This window comes from Bos indicus, chromosome 10 (assembly GCF_029378745.1).
Source record: "Bos indicus isolate NIAB-ARS_2022 breed Sahiwal x Tharparkar chromosome 10, NIAB-ARS_B.indTharparkar_mat_pri_1.0, whole genome shotgun sequence".
NCBI lineage: Eukaryota > Metazoa > Chordata > Mammalia > Artiodactyla > Bovidae > Bos > Bos indicus.
Genome location: NC_091769.1, coordinates 44,593,591 through 44,609,027, shown reverse-complemented (window position 1 = coordinate 44,609,027; position 15,437 = coordinate 44,593,591). Strand labels below are relative to the sequence as shown.

Here is a 15,437-nt window from a genome sequence, read left to right as displayed (position 1 = left end):
ATGAAAAGCCAGCTGTCGTGAGTACTTAAATCAGTGGTCCTCAGACTGTAGCATGCAACCGTGCACGGTCTTAAGTGCCATTGCCAGCAATTCTGAACTAGCCATAGGCTTTCCAAGTGATTCTGAAGCAGGGGATCCAGAGACCACAGTCTGAGAAACAGTGATGAAGTAAACAAATGCACAAACTCCAGGTGGCCCCTTCATCAGAGGTTCAAAGATGCTTTTGTTGCAGGCACACTTCCTGAGGTCCAGCATCTCCTTCTCCAGGCAAGAATACTGGAGTGGGTTGCCATTCCCTATTCCAGGGGATATTCCTGACCCAGGGATTGAACCCGGGTCTCCTGCATTGCAGGCAGATTCTTTACCCTCTGCGCCACCACGGAAGCCCCTGCTTCTTACTCACAGGGCCTATTACTCACTGGCATAATTTGGGGGACATACAGAAGGCTTTCTTGATTGAGAATATCTCCAAGGAGCCATGAATCTAGAGTCCTGAGCATTTATCTTCTCTACTGATTCTTTTAAACCATGAGCAGCTTACGGAGAACAGCACGTTCTCTGTTCAATTATTATTATTTTTTTTGTAAAGGAAAAATCCCTGTGTGACATACCCATAGGATGTTCAAGTGTCAATGCAGCTCATCTGTCTTCATAGTCCAGCCTGCCAGTCTGGACTCTTCCCTGTATCTTTTCTCTGTCCCCAGGCACTATTCCCTGGGAGAAAGGCTTTTCAAGAGCCTCATGTGAGTTTTTGCCTCCTTGGGTGCCTTTATTAACAAACCCTAAAGAAAATCCATGGGTTTCTATTTCCTCATCCACCTTGTTATGTGTTATCATCCTTCCCAAATTAACCATAGAATCGCTGTGTGAGGTGGTCCACAGGCTTTCACAATAAAATCAACTGCATATGGAAATGAATCTGAAAATTCCATTTATTAAAACAAATACATTGTCTATGAGGGGGTGAAAGTGTACACATCACATTCAGGTTTTTCTGCTTTAACATTTCTGTATTTCTCTCTCTTTGAAAGATAGACTCCATAGATCTTATATAGGAAAAAATGTGAACAGTTCTAGGGCTGGGAAAACATTAATGTATATGTATAATAATTCACCATTGCCAGGAGCAGCTAGAAGCAAATATTAAAAAAAAAAAAGTACAAAAAAATCCCATAAGATAGCCTGCTTGATTTCTCAAAATTCTTTTTGTGATAAGTATACAGAGAAATGGTTTTAAATTTTTCCTTGGTAAGCAATCTCTTTCAAATATTATGAGCAAAGTTAGCCTCAGTTCAAAGTACTTACTCACAAGCTCTGACTTAAATAGCACTTGGTTTAAAATTGAAAGAAAAAAAGAAGAAAGATTTAATACTGAGGATGATACAAGATTGGTTTTTTCCTTAATAGAGTCTGCATTCTAAGTAGAGGGTTATTATTACTGTTTAATGAATTTCATGGCAGATTTTTCATTACTACCCAATATATACATAAATTAGGGCCTTGACTAATTAAGCTAAGCTTTCCTATTAGTCACCCCTTAAGATAAAATTATGCTGGTGAAAATGATTGTTAAATTTCTAAAAGAATTAAAACTCATTAGAGGCATAAGTAATCAAAAGATTATTTCCCCATTAACAAGTAAAAATACCAATAAGTTAAAACTCATATAAAAACTCTGGGATTATAATTCCCTTTTATAGGACATGAAATTATGAATGAGCCAAACATTTTTCTTAAACTTAATTTCAGAATACCTGTGTATTTTCTGCCTTCTTTCTTCCTTAATAAACAAGGTCACATGCAGTTTGACACTGCCTTAACTTTTAATTAACAGAGCTGTATTCCTATGAGTTTTAATTCCATTTTAACTGCTCCAAAGATCTAGCTTTACATGAAAATATAGAGACTCCTTCTGAGAAAAATAAATGGTGTGGATTATAAAAAATATCAGGGTCTTACAATGATGCTTTAATCACCACCAAAGAGTGCTTTATTCACACTTGTTTTTATGTGAACACATATTCAATTCATGTTTTGGCTTATTTTAAAAATATGGTTGGGTTTTAGTTGATTCCACAGTATTAGTAAGCCAATGGTACAATACTATAGTTTAACACTCTGCCAGGGTTTTTCCCCCACTAAATCTTCATCAGAATCCCACTGACTGTAACAAAATCCAAAAGCCTGAACAGAAGTATTTGGTTACAGGAGTGCATTCATGAATTTCACAATGTCTTAATAGTCTCCCTGCCCCCCCCCCCCCAGATATGAGTTTTAATTGAATGTATTTATTGTTTTACCCTCATCCCCATACAAGAAGCTAAGCAAAGTGTTTATCAAGTTTCTTTCAAAATCCATCCCTGGGCAGATTTTTATTTTCTTCCTTCCTTGCCCTCCTTTTTTTTTTTTTAATGGGAGGAAGAGAATGGAAAGAGAATAAAATTAATTCAGAAATCGTCTTTTGGAATTTCAAAATAAAAAAAGAGTTGTAAGAGAGCCCTCATCTGCCTAGAAACAACACTGAAAAAAGTGAGAAAGACTTCCAAGTTTCCCATTACTGGTGGACTGGAGCCACAAAGAAAAAAATCACTTTCAACACATCTCTTGGGGAGAGAAGGCTAGAGCTGCAAGGAAGTTGTAAACAAAGGCAGAGAGACTCTAACCAACAAAGAGGAGAACAAACACAAAGAAAAGACTCTATTGAGAATTTAGGTGAAAAACAAAGGCTATCTCAGTGGAAAAAAGAGCCAGAACTGCTTCTGGTGGAGCTGCTTGGGGTGGCACCTGACCCTTCCTTGCTGGCATGTGAACCGCTGGATTCTGAGAGTGGATTTGATTTGGAGTAAAGGGTTATTCCTCTTGATACTTGAACAAATGAGGGCCATGTTTTTTCTTGTTAAGAAGAGCACAGAAAGCCTTCTTCACTCTAGAATTTTGGCGACTCAGGGAAAAAGGGAATTTGCTCTGACTCTGTGACCACAGCACTTCCCAACTCAAGGTGAATCTGTGCTTCTGATGCTTGCTGCTACGTGTGCTGCCCTGGATCCTGGTTCAAATCAAAATGCTTTGGATTCTGGAAAATACGTTGCAGAAGCACTGATGCCTCTGTTAACTAGGAGGTATTTTAGGCGTGGCTAAGGCTCTGAAGTCATCTCAGTTTTCAAGATACTGAGTCTTGTCCTCCCTAGCTTTATTTCTCTTTTATTCTTTTTCCAAACTTTATAGTAAAACAACAGAACTTCTGAATGGATGTAACATGGGGACATTTTCATGCAGTATTACTCAAAAACTGTCACAAATATATGAAAGCACCAGTCACAACACATGATTTACTTTTACTTGCAGAATCAAAGCTATCATGTACAAATGTTAGGAATAGTGATCAAAGAACACAGACAACCGGCATTTGTTGTTATTACCATGAGGATAAACCACGGGGAACACCTCTCTAAACCCTTTGGGTGCTCATCCTTCGAGTTCAGTCTTACAGACAAATCCAGCCTATCTCTTCACTACTCTAATGGAGAGGGGTGGAAGGAAGGGTGGGGGAAAAGGGAAAAAGAAAAGAAACAAAGACGAAACATCAACGTCATTGAACCAAACCATGGCTACACTGGGCAACTCAGCTTGTCAAAGGGTATTCTAAAGGCAATATTCATTCCAAGAAGGTCATACATATCTGAGCTCAGGACAGCTGTCTGTTTTAATTTTTATTTTTTTTAAATATGAAGCAGAAACATAAGGTTTGGGGAGGGATAGCAGGAAAGAAATGACATCAATTTTATCTTTACATATTCCCCTCCTCTAGGCAGTTCTCCAGACATCAGATCTCTTAACTTGGGGTGTGGATCAGCTTTCATACTCATAAAGGGGACCAGTTCTTTAAACATGCATAAGCCTGGAGACTCCAGGATGGTTCTCCTCCCTCTCTTTAAATGCTGTGGACTAGAAAGGCGCCCACTTTGCTAAAAACTCTACATCAGTGTCCCTGGAGCCCCGAGGCTCCTCAGGTTCCTCCTGAAGACTTAAAGGATAGCACAGAAAAACTTCTTCTCCCTAAATGGGTTTTCTGAAGCCGGAACAGGTGTCAGGAGGGGATCTTCCTTGGCATGCGCTTCACAGTAGGCCATCAAATCTGCAGCTGCCTTGGACACCTGGAAAAGACGACAAAAACAACCAAAACTTTAGATGAGGCGTCGATGAAGGCGCTGATGCAGGCTCAGTGAGTCAAGGCTCAGACTTGGGTGTCCACGCTGCCTGGGTTCAAGTGAAGCAAGATACTCATCCTCAAAAGCCACTGCTTCCTCATCTGTGAAGAAGGGAGTTGATGATCTTGAGCTCACAGGGCTGCTACAAGCAGGTCTGGGATTAGAGTGAGGTGAGTGAGGCACTGAAGGAGGCATTCATGGTCAGGGTCAAGCAAGCATCAACCTTGTATTTGTCCAGGCATCTCCTTAAATTCTGTGCCCCAGGCAGGTTGCTTGCTTCCCTCATCCCAGTCCCAGCCCTGACTGCAAGGGCTTAGGAGGTAAACCACATACATCATTTAGTGCCTAGAACACTACAAGCTTTTCACACAGGCTATCCATTATTATCATTCTGTAGTTGTGTCTCTCTGCTTCAAAAATTGAGCTAGGGATGCCTAAAGCCATGTTGATTTCTTTTTAACAAACACGTGAGAGGTATTATACATGTACTCACACAACTTTATATATATGATAATATTATATGTAATGTATTACACATATTATATGTGTTACTTCAACCAAGTATCACATGCTTTAAGGAATTCCACTGGGAGGCGGGTCAGTGATCTCAGTGATGCTGTCATTTCTCACATTTCTGTAGCTCCTTGTTGAATGTCTTCTGGAGTACCTTCCTTTGATGAGCTTTGACAGTGGCAAATTTTCACTATTGAAGGGGAATTTAATATGAGGAAATAAATTACAAGTCATTTGTAACTGCATCTTGGGCCTAGGTGGATGATGATCTACCCAGAGAATGCCATCTAGAGGTCAAAAACCATAAAGTCAAGAGTCAGTCTCTTACAAGACATAATACACTTGCTCTAGAAATCAATACAAACATTTCCCTACATCAGTGTACTACCACAACAGCAACTCAAGTGACTACTGGAAGATAGTCCTAAGAGTGGGGAGACAGGATTATTTCTGAAAAGATTCATTGCCCCTGCTACATGTGGCTTATACATACCCAACAAAGGCATCAGACTTGCTCAATGAGACATAAGCAGAAGTGATATGAGTCACTTTGGGGCAGAGACTTCAAGAACTAATGCATAGTTTGCCATCAAAGTCTTAAACACAACTGATTTTTGTATGTTGATTTTTTTAATCTGCTACTGAGTTCATATATTAGTTCTAACAGGTTTTTTTTCTTTTTTGAGGGGGTGACATTATTAGGATTTCTCTACGTAAGATCATCATCTGCAAACAGAGACAATTTTACTTTTTTGGTTTTGGTTTCAATACCTTTTATTTATTTTTTCCTTCCTGGTTATTCTGGCTAGGACCTCCAGTACTACGCTAAATACAGTCATGAGAGTGGGTAACCTTGTCTTGCTTCTGATCTTACCAGAAAAACTTTTAATCTTTTAACATTGAGTATGATGTCATCTGTGGGCTTGATATATATGGACTTTATTATGTTGAAGTGCATTCCTTCTATACCCAATTTATTGATAGTTATTAACATGAAAGGATGTTGTATTTTGTTAAATTTTCTCTCGTATCTAATGAGATGCTCATGTGATTTTTATTTTTCATTCTATTAATGTGATGTAGCACATAATGTGCTGTTGAGTTTGGTTTGCTAATATTTTCGTTGAGAATTTTAGCATTCATATTCATCAGGGAGATAAGCTTACAGTTTTCTTATAGTGTCCTTACGTGGCTTTCATATCAGGGTAATGCTGACCTTGTAAAATTAATTTGGAAGTGTTCTCTCCTCTTCAGTTTTTTGGAAGAGTTTTAGAAGAATTGGCATTAATTTTTTTAAATGTTGGGTAGAATTTACCAGGAAAGTCGTCTGGTCTTGAGATTTTCTTTGGTGAGAATTTTCGATTACTGATTCAATCTCCTTACTGGTAATTGGTCTGTTCATATTTTCTATTTCTTTTTCAAAGATTCAGTCTTGGTAAGTTACATGTTTCTAGAAACTTATCCATGTCTTTTAGATTATCCAATTTGTTGCATTTAATGATTCATAGTAGTCTCTTATGATCCTTTGGATTTCTGTGATATCAGTTATAATATCTCCTCTTTCATTTCCAGTTTTACTTCTTTGCGTTTTTTTTTTTTTTTTCCCTTAGTCTAGCTAAAGGTTTGTTAATTTTGTTTAACTTTTCCAAAAAATAGCGCTTAGCTTTGCTGACTTTTGTCCTTCTGGTCTTTATTTCATATATATCTGCTTTGATCTTTGTTTTTGCTTCCTTTCATGAACTTTGTGCTTGAAATTGGTTCCTAGTTACTTGAGGTATAAAGTTAGGTTGTTTATTTGATACCTTTTAAAATGTTTTTCTTAACACAGGTGTTTATCACTATAAACTTCCCTCTTAGAACTGTTTTTGCTGCATCCCATGTGTTTTGATATGTTGTGTTTCCTTTTTTTTTTTTAATTTGTTTCAGGGTACCTTTTAACTTTTCATTTCTCCTTTGATCCATTGGCTGGTTGTTTACAAGTGTGTTTTAAAATTTCTGCATATTGGTGAACTTTCTAGTTTTATTCCTGTTACTGATTTTTAGTTTCAAACAGTTGTGATTGGAAAAGAGTCTTGGTATGATTTCAGCCTTCTTAAATTTGCCAAGACTTGTTTTACGATCTGTCATTTGACCTATCCAAGAGAATAATCTGCATGCACTTAAGAAGAATGTATGTTCTGAAGCTGTGGGATGCAACGTCCTATATGTGTTTTAGGTTCACTTGGTCTAAAGTAGACCAAGTAGAGTTCAAGTTCAACATTTCCTTTTTGATTTTCTGTCTGGATGATCTTCCCATTGTTGAAAGTAAGGTAGTAAAGTTTCCAACTATGACTGTATTATCTGTTTCTCTGTTTAGTTCTGTTAATATGTGCTTAATGTATTTAGGCACTCTGATTTTGGATGTGTATATATTTATAATTGTTGTATCCTTTTAGTAAATTGACCTATATATCATTATATAATAAATTTCTTTGTCTTTTGTTATAAGTTTTGGCTTAAATCCTCACTGTTTAATAGGCATTACATTGATTATTAAAGTATTTTTATTGTGTTTCTATTTTGTTACAGACATTAAGTTTTCTCTACTGATCTGTTATCCTCCTTTTATAGAGTAAAAATCGCAGGAGTGGTTCAGTGTCATATAGCAAAGTATGCTTCAGAAAAAGAATTTGAACATTAACGTTTAGCCATTAAGCCACAGCCATCTATATACAAACAACTCCAACAGCCTTCTACATACAAACTACTCAAATGCAGGGCTAGTTCCAAAGGTCAATTGAAATTCTTTGTGCATCTTTTTGAAATGCTATTATGACAGAATGAAAGGAAACAGCCTGTTCTTGTCTTAGCTCCTCTAAATGAAAGCAAAGAACAGACTTTTAGAATCTCAATTACTTTTATTGTTTTCGTTTTTTAATTGTTTGAGGCATAGTCATTATTATGCAAGCAGCAGAGACTAGACAATAGTAATGTCTAAAACTTCCTTGTTAACAAGAGATACAGCAGTGTCCCTACTCGTTTGCAATGCTCACACACAAATGTGCAGCAGGAGTTTTCAGTCTTTTAATGGTACAGAAAGCACTATACTGGGCAAAATTTAACATATTATTGAGAGAGGAATTTTTGCAGACGCTAATGCCTGTGGCTGGTGATTTGTTATGTAAGGGAAGACTGAAACTTCTCTGGTCTATAACATTTGGATAACAAGAGATGAAATTAATATGTCTCTGGTTAATAATGTGTTAATAGCTTAGAGTTGCTCAGATCTTGTATTTGAACACTTGATTCTGAACAATTTCCTTCTGAAAATATAATATGTGTTTTATCATGTTTCCTCAACTAGATTGCAATCTCCTGTGGGTGACGGTCCAATACAATGTCAGAATCCTAGCAGTAATTAGAATAATGGCTAATATTTATCTGCCCTTGATACATGTTACTTTACACACAGTATTTTATTTAATCCTTAAAACAACACTATAGGTCACAAGCTATTATTATTATCCTCACTTTTAATATGTGAAGCTGAGGTTTCATTAGGTGTTTGCCCTAGTTCTCACAGCTCGTGAGTACCACAGTCATGAGTCTTAGTGTTCTTGACTTAATTTTTAGGAATGCTCTTTCTTTCTAATTCTTAGTATTATCCTTTATCCTTACCTTTCAATGAGTTACAGCAATAGCCTGCCTGGCAAATCTTCTGGCTTTCTAACCATCCCTGCTAACATTTCTCATAGAGATTCTTTCACATTTCACGTTCCTAGGTCTAGTTCTTCCATGAAGATTTCCCCAATAACTTTAGGTAACCTCTCTCTTTTCTGTTCTGTTGATTGTTCCTACTAAAATATCTTACATTTTAGAGATGATCAAGATGCAGAGTAGGTGGACCTGGAACTTATCTCCCACCACAAACACATCAAAAATACATCTACATGTGGCACTGAAAACTAACTGGAAACTGGCAAAGTCTCCTATACAACCAAGGCTGAAAGAAGGATCTACACAGAATCGGGTAGGAAGGGAAGAGAAGCAATCAGGTCAGGACCTGTGGCTCAGGCAGGGGACTCAGAAGAAAAGGGAGATTACAGGAGTAGAGATCCTCCCTGGGGAATAAATGGTTCAAGCTACATATTACAGGCACGAGTCCTGAGGTCTGGCCCAGTGAAGACAAGCTCCCTTGACTGATTGGATGACTGGGAGGACTAACATGAGGGCTGTGGGAAGCCCAGACTCTGTCTACTTGGGAGGAATGCATGTACGCACTCACTTTCTCCTGAAGCAGAGTGGAGAGGGCTGATTGAAATTGCACTGGTGGCTGGTTGGTTTCCCATGACTGCCCCAGAGCACCCCAGCTTGAGCTGAGTGAATGTTCCAGTCCTGTTTAATTCATGTCATAGCTCTACGCTGGAGTGAGGGCTGCATGACAGAGAGAACTCTGCTCTAAGACACAGAGGTGGTTCTGACCAGAAGCGCTGTGTGAGCAGGGCGGGGGCAGCCATTACTGGCACTCTCAGAGGCAGTGCATCAGAAGCAGCCTTGAACTCTGAGGCTAGACCACAGTAGCTTGTACCCTGACAGATGTCGAGAGCCCAAATGGGCCCCTCTTGCTCCAGCACTGCTCCCAAGGGTGCTGATGCTGGGATAGGGGACAGTTCACACTTCAAGGGAATAGAGCCCGCTTGGACCTGACCCTCAGAGCTTCTGCTCCAGCAACTTGGAACCTGCCTGCACCCCCATTAGGGCAGTAACAGCCACTGAGCAGGTGGGAAGCCCTGGCTTCCCCCTCGCCCTTATCCTCTTCACCTCCAACCCTACCCTCCTACCAAGGTGACAGCTGCCAGAACACCCTGAGGAAAGATGTGACTTGTGTTCATGCCAAATCCAGCTCTCCTACCAAAGCCATTGAGTACACGCACACTGTATAGGGATGCTCCCATAAAAACATCTCAGATTTGTCCCCTTATTGTCACCTCTTCTGAAAATGCCTTAGTCCAAGCCTCCATCTTCTTTTTTACAGTTACTAAAACAATCTCTTAACTAAAAATTTCCAAGGGATCTTTTATAGACTGAATGCTTGTGTCTCCTCCCCACACTCCTAATTTATGTTGAAATATAATCTCCAATGTCATGGTGTTTGGAGTTGGGGCCTTTGGCGGGTGATTAGGTCATGAGGGGCTTCCCTGGTAGCTCAGCTGGTACAGAATCCACCTGCAATGCAGGAGACCCCAGTTCACTTTCAATTCCTGGGTTGAGAAGATTCCCTGGAGAAGGGATAGGCTATCCATTTCAATACTGTAGCCTGGAGAATTCCATGGACAGAAGAGCCTGGCAGGCTACAGTCCATGGGGTTGCAAAGAGTCTGACATGACTGAATGACTTTCATTTTCATTTTTAGGTCATGAGAGTAGAGCCCTCATGAATGGAATTAGCCCTCTCTTATAAAAAGAGACCCCAGAGAACTCCCTTGCCCCTTTACCCATGTGAGGTCATAGAGAGAAGACAGTCTTCTATGAACCAGGAAACAGCCTCTTACTAGATGTCACATCTATGGTACCTTGATCTTGGACTTCTAGCCTCCAGAACTATGAGGAATAAATTTCTGTTGTTCATAAGCCACCTGCTGCTGCTGCTAAGTCACTTCAGTCGTGTCCGACTCTGTGTGACCCCATAGATGGCAGCCCACCAGGCTCCACCGTCCCTGGGATTCTCCAGGCAAGAACATTAGAGTGGGTTGCCATTTCCTTCTCCAATGCATGAAAGTGAAAAGTGAAAATGAAGTCGCTCAGTCGTGTCCAACTCTTAGCGACCCCATGGACTGCAGCCTACCAGGCTCCTCCGTCCATGGGATTTTCCAGGCAAGAGTACTGGAGTGGTTTGCCATTGCCTTCTCCAGTGCAGGAAAGTGAAAAGTGAAAGTGAAGTCGCTCAGTCATGTCCGACTCTTAGCGACCCCATGGACTGCAGCCTACCAGGCTCCTCCGTCCATGGGATTTTCCAGGCAAGAGTACTGGAGTGGGGTGTTATCGCCTTCTCCGTCATAAGCCACCTAGTGTATGGCATTCTTTTATAGTAGCTCAAACGGACTAAGACGGGCTTGATGAACTGAATTCAGGGTGTGGTCTGTGAAGTTCAAAGATAAAAAAAAATGACATTGTTATTTCCACCAATCTCAAATGGAAATCTAACGTTTCTTTCCATTATAGATGTAGACAATACAAGTAGCATTAACAGTTTCTGTGATTTAGTCATCAATAAAAATCAGACATTTTCCATCATATTAGTTAGTATAGATATACCAACATTTTATGTTCTTTCATTTTGTAAGTCCTTAGCCACTCTTATATCCTACCAAATCAGTTAATAAAGAAGTATATATGTTTAACTGTATCACAAAAGTTTTCCTAAAAATATTCTGACGAACTATATTTTAATATAATTCATTTCCTTTGTAATTTAAAAACATTCTGAGAAGGAGACCATATGCTTCAGCAGTCAGCCAAACAAGTTTAGGGGCACAAAAAATTTTAAGAATCTCAGCTGTATATAACTTCTCTTTTACAACTGTGCCAGGAGTAGTATTCTCCATACTGCAGCTAGAAAAATAGTTTTAAATATAAATTGGCTCATATCACTCCCTATTTAAAACTTTCAAGAGCTTCTCATTGTACTTTGTAGAAAGCCAAGACATCACAAAAACAGCCTGTGGGTCCTGCCTACTTTTGCCATCTCTCCAATTTCACGTGGTAGCATTTTCCTCTCCCATACCAGTCTCCTCTAATTTTGTGAAAGCTCCAAGTTCTTTTCTGCCTCGAAGCTTCACACATACAAGTCCCTGGAACACTCTTCTCCCCATCTCCTCACCAGGCTGGCTCCTCCTCTCTCTTTAGAAGTCAGTTGAAATATTGCCTCTTTGCAGAGTCTTGACTGATTATCTTATCCAGTAACGATGAGGTCATCACTTTCCTCACCTATTCTGTCTCCCCACTCTTTTCCTTCATGGAAAAATACTTATCACGATTTATAATTACAACTCTCGCTTGTTTATTTGATGATTGACATTTCCCTTCAGGCATTTGGCTTTCTGAAAGTGGGAATCATATCTATTTTATTCACCACTATGTCATCAGTGCCAGCACATAGGAAAGACTCAAATAACTGCTGAAAAAGTTCTCAAATATAATCTTAATCAACAAATACTCCATTCAAATAATATTTACTGAGTACCTAACATGCTAGTCACAGTTCTGGAAGGTTGAAATAATTACGGAACAAAATAAAAATTCCCGTCCTTGCAGAACTAATGTAGTATTCTAGACTTCCAATTTTGACTATGATGGAGGAACAGGGACTAATTAAACCCTCCTGCTTTAACTTAAAAACTGGAAAAAAAAATGAACAAATTTTTTTAAAACATTAGACAGTAGGCAACAGAGGACAGTTATCCCTGAGAGAAGGGAGGCAAGATAAGCCCCATGTCCCAGCTTACTGCTTGAAAAGATTTCTAGGCCACAGCACAGGGAGGGGCTACCCAAACAGATTTCAGAAACCTCCTTGAGTTGATGAGGGAGTGACAGAGAAGAAAAACCTACACACACACACACACACACACACAAACACACACACTGGAGAGAGAGAGAGAGAGAGAAAGAGAGCAAGCACGCACTCTGGAGGCCTCCAGAGGATTCCTTTTGAGTCTTTGGCTGAATACTGATCAGCACATATGTGGGAGAAAACTGCTTGAGACTACGAAATGAATTTCAGAAAGGATCAAGTGAAGTAGTCCCCGGTGATCACACACAGCTGGAGTAGTTTCTGTCTCTACTGGACAGAGTAGAAAGATCTCATACACGTAGGGGACTGATGAGTTTTAGGAAGGGTATCTTCAGTAGGAAGGGTATCTTCAGTAGTGGTGCCAAGTAGGCCTTGACTAACGGCTGAGGCGGTTAGTCACCTATCAAAGTTCAAAAGAACAGATCAAAATGTTTCTGAGTTATTTAACTGGACCACAGAACAAAACCTCCAAATATTTAAAGACTACAAAAACTTCCAGTATGCCACACACACACACACAAAAATTCACAAATTGTGGAATATAATAAAAAAATCCAGGCATACAAATAAGTAGGAGAAAAACATATTCCATAATGAGGAAAAAATTAATACAAATTAATTAATCCAAAAATGAGGAGAAAAAGATGCAGAATTGACATAAATGATAAAATAAATAGATAAGGATGCTGTTAAAATAGCTATTGTAAATATTGTCTACATGACCAAGGAAATAGAGGAAAGCAAAATATGATTAAAAGAGACATCAGTTCAGTTCAGTTCAGTCACTTAGTCGTGTCTGATTCTTTGCAACCCCATGAACTGCAGCACGCCAGGCCTCCCTGTCCATCACCAACTCCTGGAGTTCACTTAAAACTCATGTCCATCGAGTCGGTGATGCCATCCAGTCATCTCATCCTTTGTCGTTCCCTTCTCCTCCTGCCCCCAATCCCTCCCAGCATCAGAGTCTTTTCCAATGAATCAACTCTTTGCATGAGGTGGCCAAAGTACTGGAGTTTCAGCTTCAACATCAGTCCCTCCAAAGAAATCCCAGGACTGATCTCCTTTAGGATGGACTTGTTGGATCTCCTTGCAGTCCAAGGGACTCTCAAGAGTCTTCTCCAACACCACAGTTCAAAAGCATCAATTCTTCAGTGCTCAGCCTTCTTCACAGTCCAACTCTCACATCCATACATGACCACTGGACAAACCATAGCTTTGACTAGACAGACCTTTTTTGGCAAAGTAATGTCTCTGTTTTTGAATATGCTATCTAGGTGGAAGATATTAAAAAGGCCCAAATCAATTTTTTAGTGATAAAAAGCACACTGGATGGAATTAGCACCAATTAGACATTGCAGAAGAAAAGATTAATAATGAACTTGAAGACAATAACAGGAACTCTCCAAAGTGAAGCACAGTGAGGAAACAGACTGAAAACAGACAGAGACCACTGAGCTGGAGACAACGTCAGGAGCCTAATAATCATACAACTGGAGTCTGTGAAGGAGAGGAGAAATATAGTGTGTGGAAGAAAGGAAAGAAAAAATAATTGAAGGCATAATCACTGAAAATGTCCAAATTTGATAAAAACTATAAATCCACAGTTTCAAGTAACTCAGTACCCAAGCAAAGAACCATGAATCAAACTACCCCAATGTACAGCATAATCAAATTGCTTATGTAGTGCTTGAGTAGAATGATGGAGAGAACAGAAAATAAAACATAATAAATAGCTATGGAGGATGTTAGATGATAGTCTGCTTTATAAGAAAATAAAAAGTACAGCAGGGTACACTACAAAGAAAAAATATCTTTATATGGAGAAATTTGGAAGACATCATCTTAATCAAGTAATTAAAGTTAATACCATCAGTAAGTGACAATTTGAAATCATGTATCACTGACAGAAGGGAGCAGTGAGATGGATATCCCCCCAGTTCCCTGATATTAATGTCAAATTTCTGTTACTTTAATTAAATCATAAAGAAACACCAGGCAAACCAAAATTGAGTGACACTCTATAAATCTGTATAATCTTTATAACTGTCAATGTCCTAAGAGTCAGGGACATCTGTGCCTGACAGGACAGCTAACTACCACCCATGATTCGGAACTGGGTTCTTTTGCTAAAAGGGACATTATTGGGATTATCTGAAATACTTCAATGGGGTCTGAGGAGTAGAAGGTGGTGATGTATAAATAAATGTATAAATGTTAATTGTACATAATGATTATATTATGAATATGTAAAAGCATGTTTTTACTTATAGGAAATGTTAAAGTATCCAGAGGTAACAGGCACCTGTTGACAACTCTTCTCAAATGGTTCAGGGGAAAACAAAATTCTTGGCATTGTACTTGAAACTCTTCTGTATCTTTGAGGTTATTTCCAGAGTAAAAATATTTTTTCTAAAGAAAAGAGAAATTAGAAATACTGAGTATGAATAACTTTCTTAAGAAGTTAAGCTTCAAAGCAGAGCAAACAAACGAGGCAGTTGCTAGAGGAGGAAATGAGGGGTTCAGGAGAAGAAATTTAAATTTTATATAAGATGTACAAATAACACTATATTTGAATGATGATGGAAATGATGAAATAAAGAATCAAAACTGGTGATTCAGAATGAGCAGCAAACTGCTGGAGCATGTCCCTGATAAGGGAGATGAGATCTACTGTGCAATGAAGGAATTTCCTTTTGATACGAGCAAGCATCTCCCTAGATTGACAGCTGTGAAACCCAGCTACCCAGGCACTTCACCCAACTGGACTGGGGCTGAGAATCAGTGAGAAAGGGAAGGAGGGCTCTAGGCAGTCCCAATAAAAACCACCAGATTATAATCTTGGGCTCTGAAAAACAGGAATCTATTCTGGCAGACACCTTTACAGCTCTGAGTAGTAGAAGTTGTCAGTAAGAATAAAAACCAGACCCGAGAATTTAAACTGTAAGTAAGGCTTGAGTAAATTCCATCTTCATTACATCCTGAATCCTGAAACACACCTTAAAATTAACGCTGCAAAATGCTTGCAACCCACTGATGGGTCATCACTGCCTGTGCCCATGGACAACTGCCTATGTGTTAAGGGTATCAATCATTCAATCACTCCTTCAGTTGTATTGCCTGCCCTATTGGAGCCATCCAGGATTTACAGTTTCAAATTGACTCCTAAAA

The 15,437-nt window shown here is 39.1% G+C and overlaps 1 protein-coding gene across 7 annotated transcripts in view; it reads right to left on the bottom strand.

Moving 5' to 3' along the window:
* Positions 1-914: 914 nt before the first annotated feature.
* GNG2 (G protein subunit gamma 2) overlaps positions 915-15,437 on the bottom strand; it is a 131,676-nt gene continuing 117,153 nt past the window's right edge. For 5 of the 7 annotated variants that reach the window (XR_011568826.1, XM_070797413.1, XM_070797414.1 and 2 more), the window contains one exon: positions 915-4,154. Coding sequence is in view for 4 of the 7 variants with exons in the window: in XM_070797413.1 (XP_070653514.1) it covers positions 4,026-4,154 (129 nt within the window). In the remaining 3 variants the exon portion in view is untranslated. Of the gene's footprint in view, positions 4,155-14,571; positions 14,679-15,437 lie in introns of all 7 variants that reach the window. The other 2 variants (XR_011568827.1, XR_011568828.1) reach the window with 1 other exon arrangement.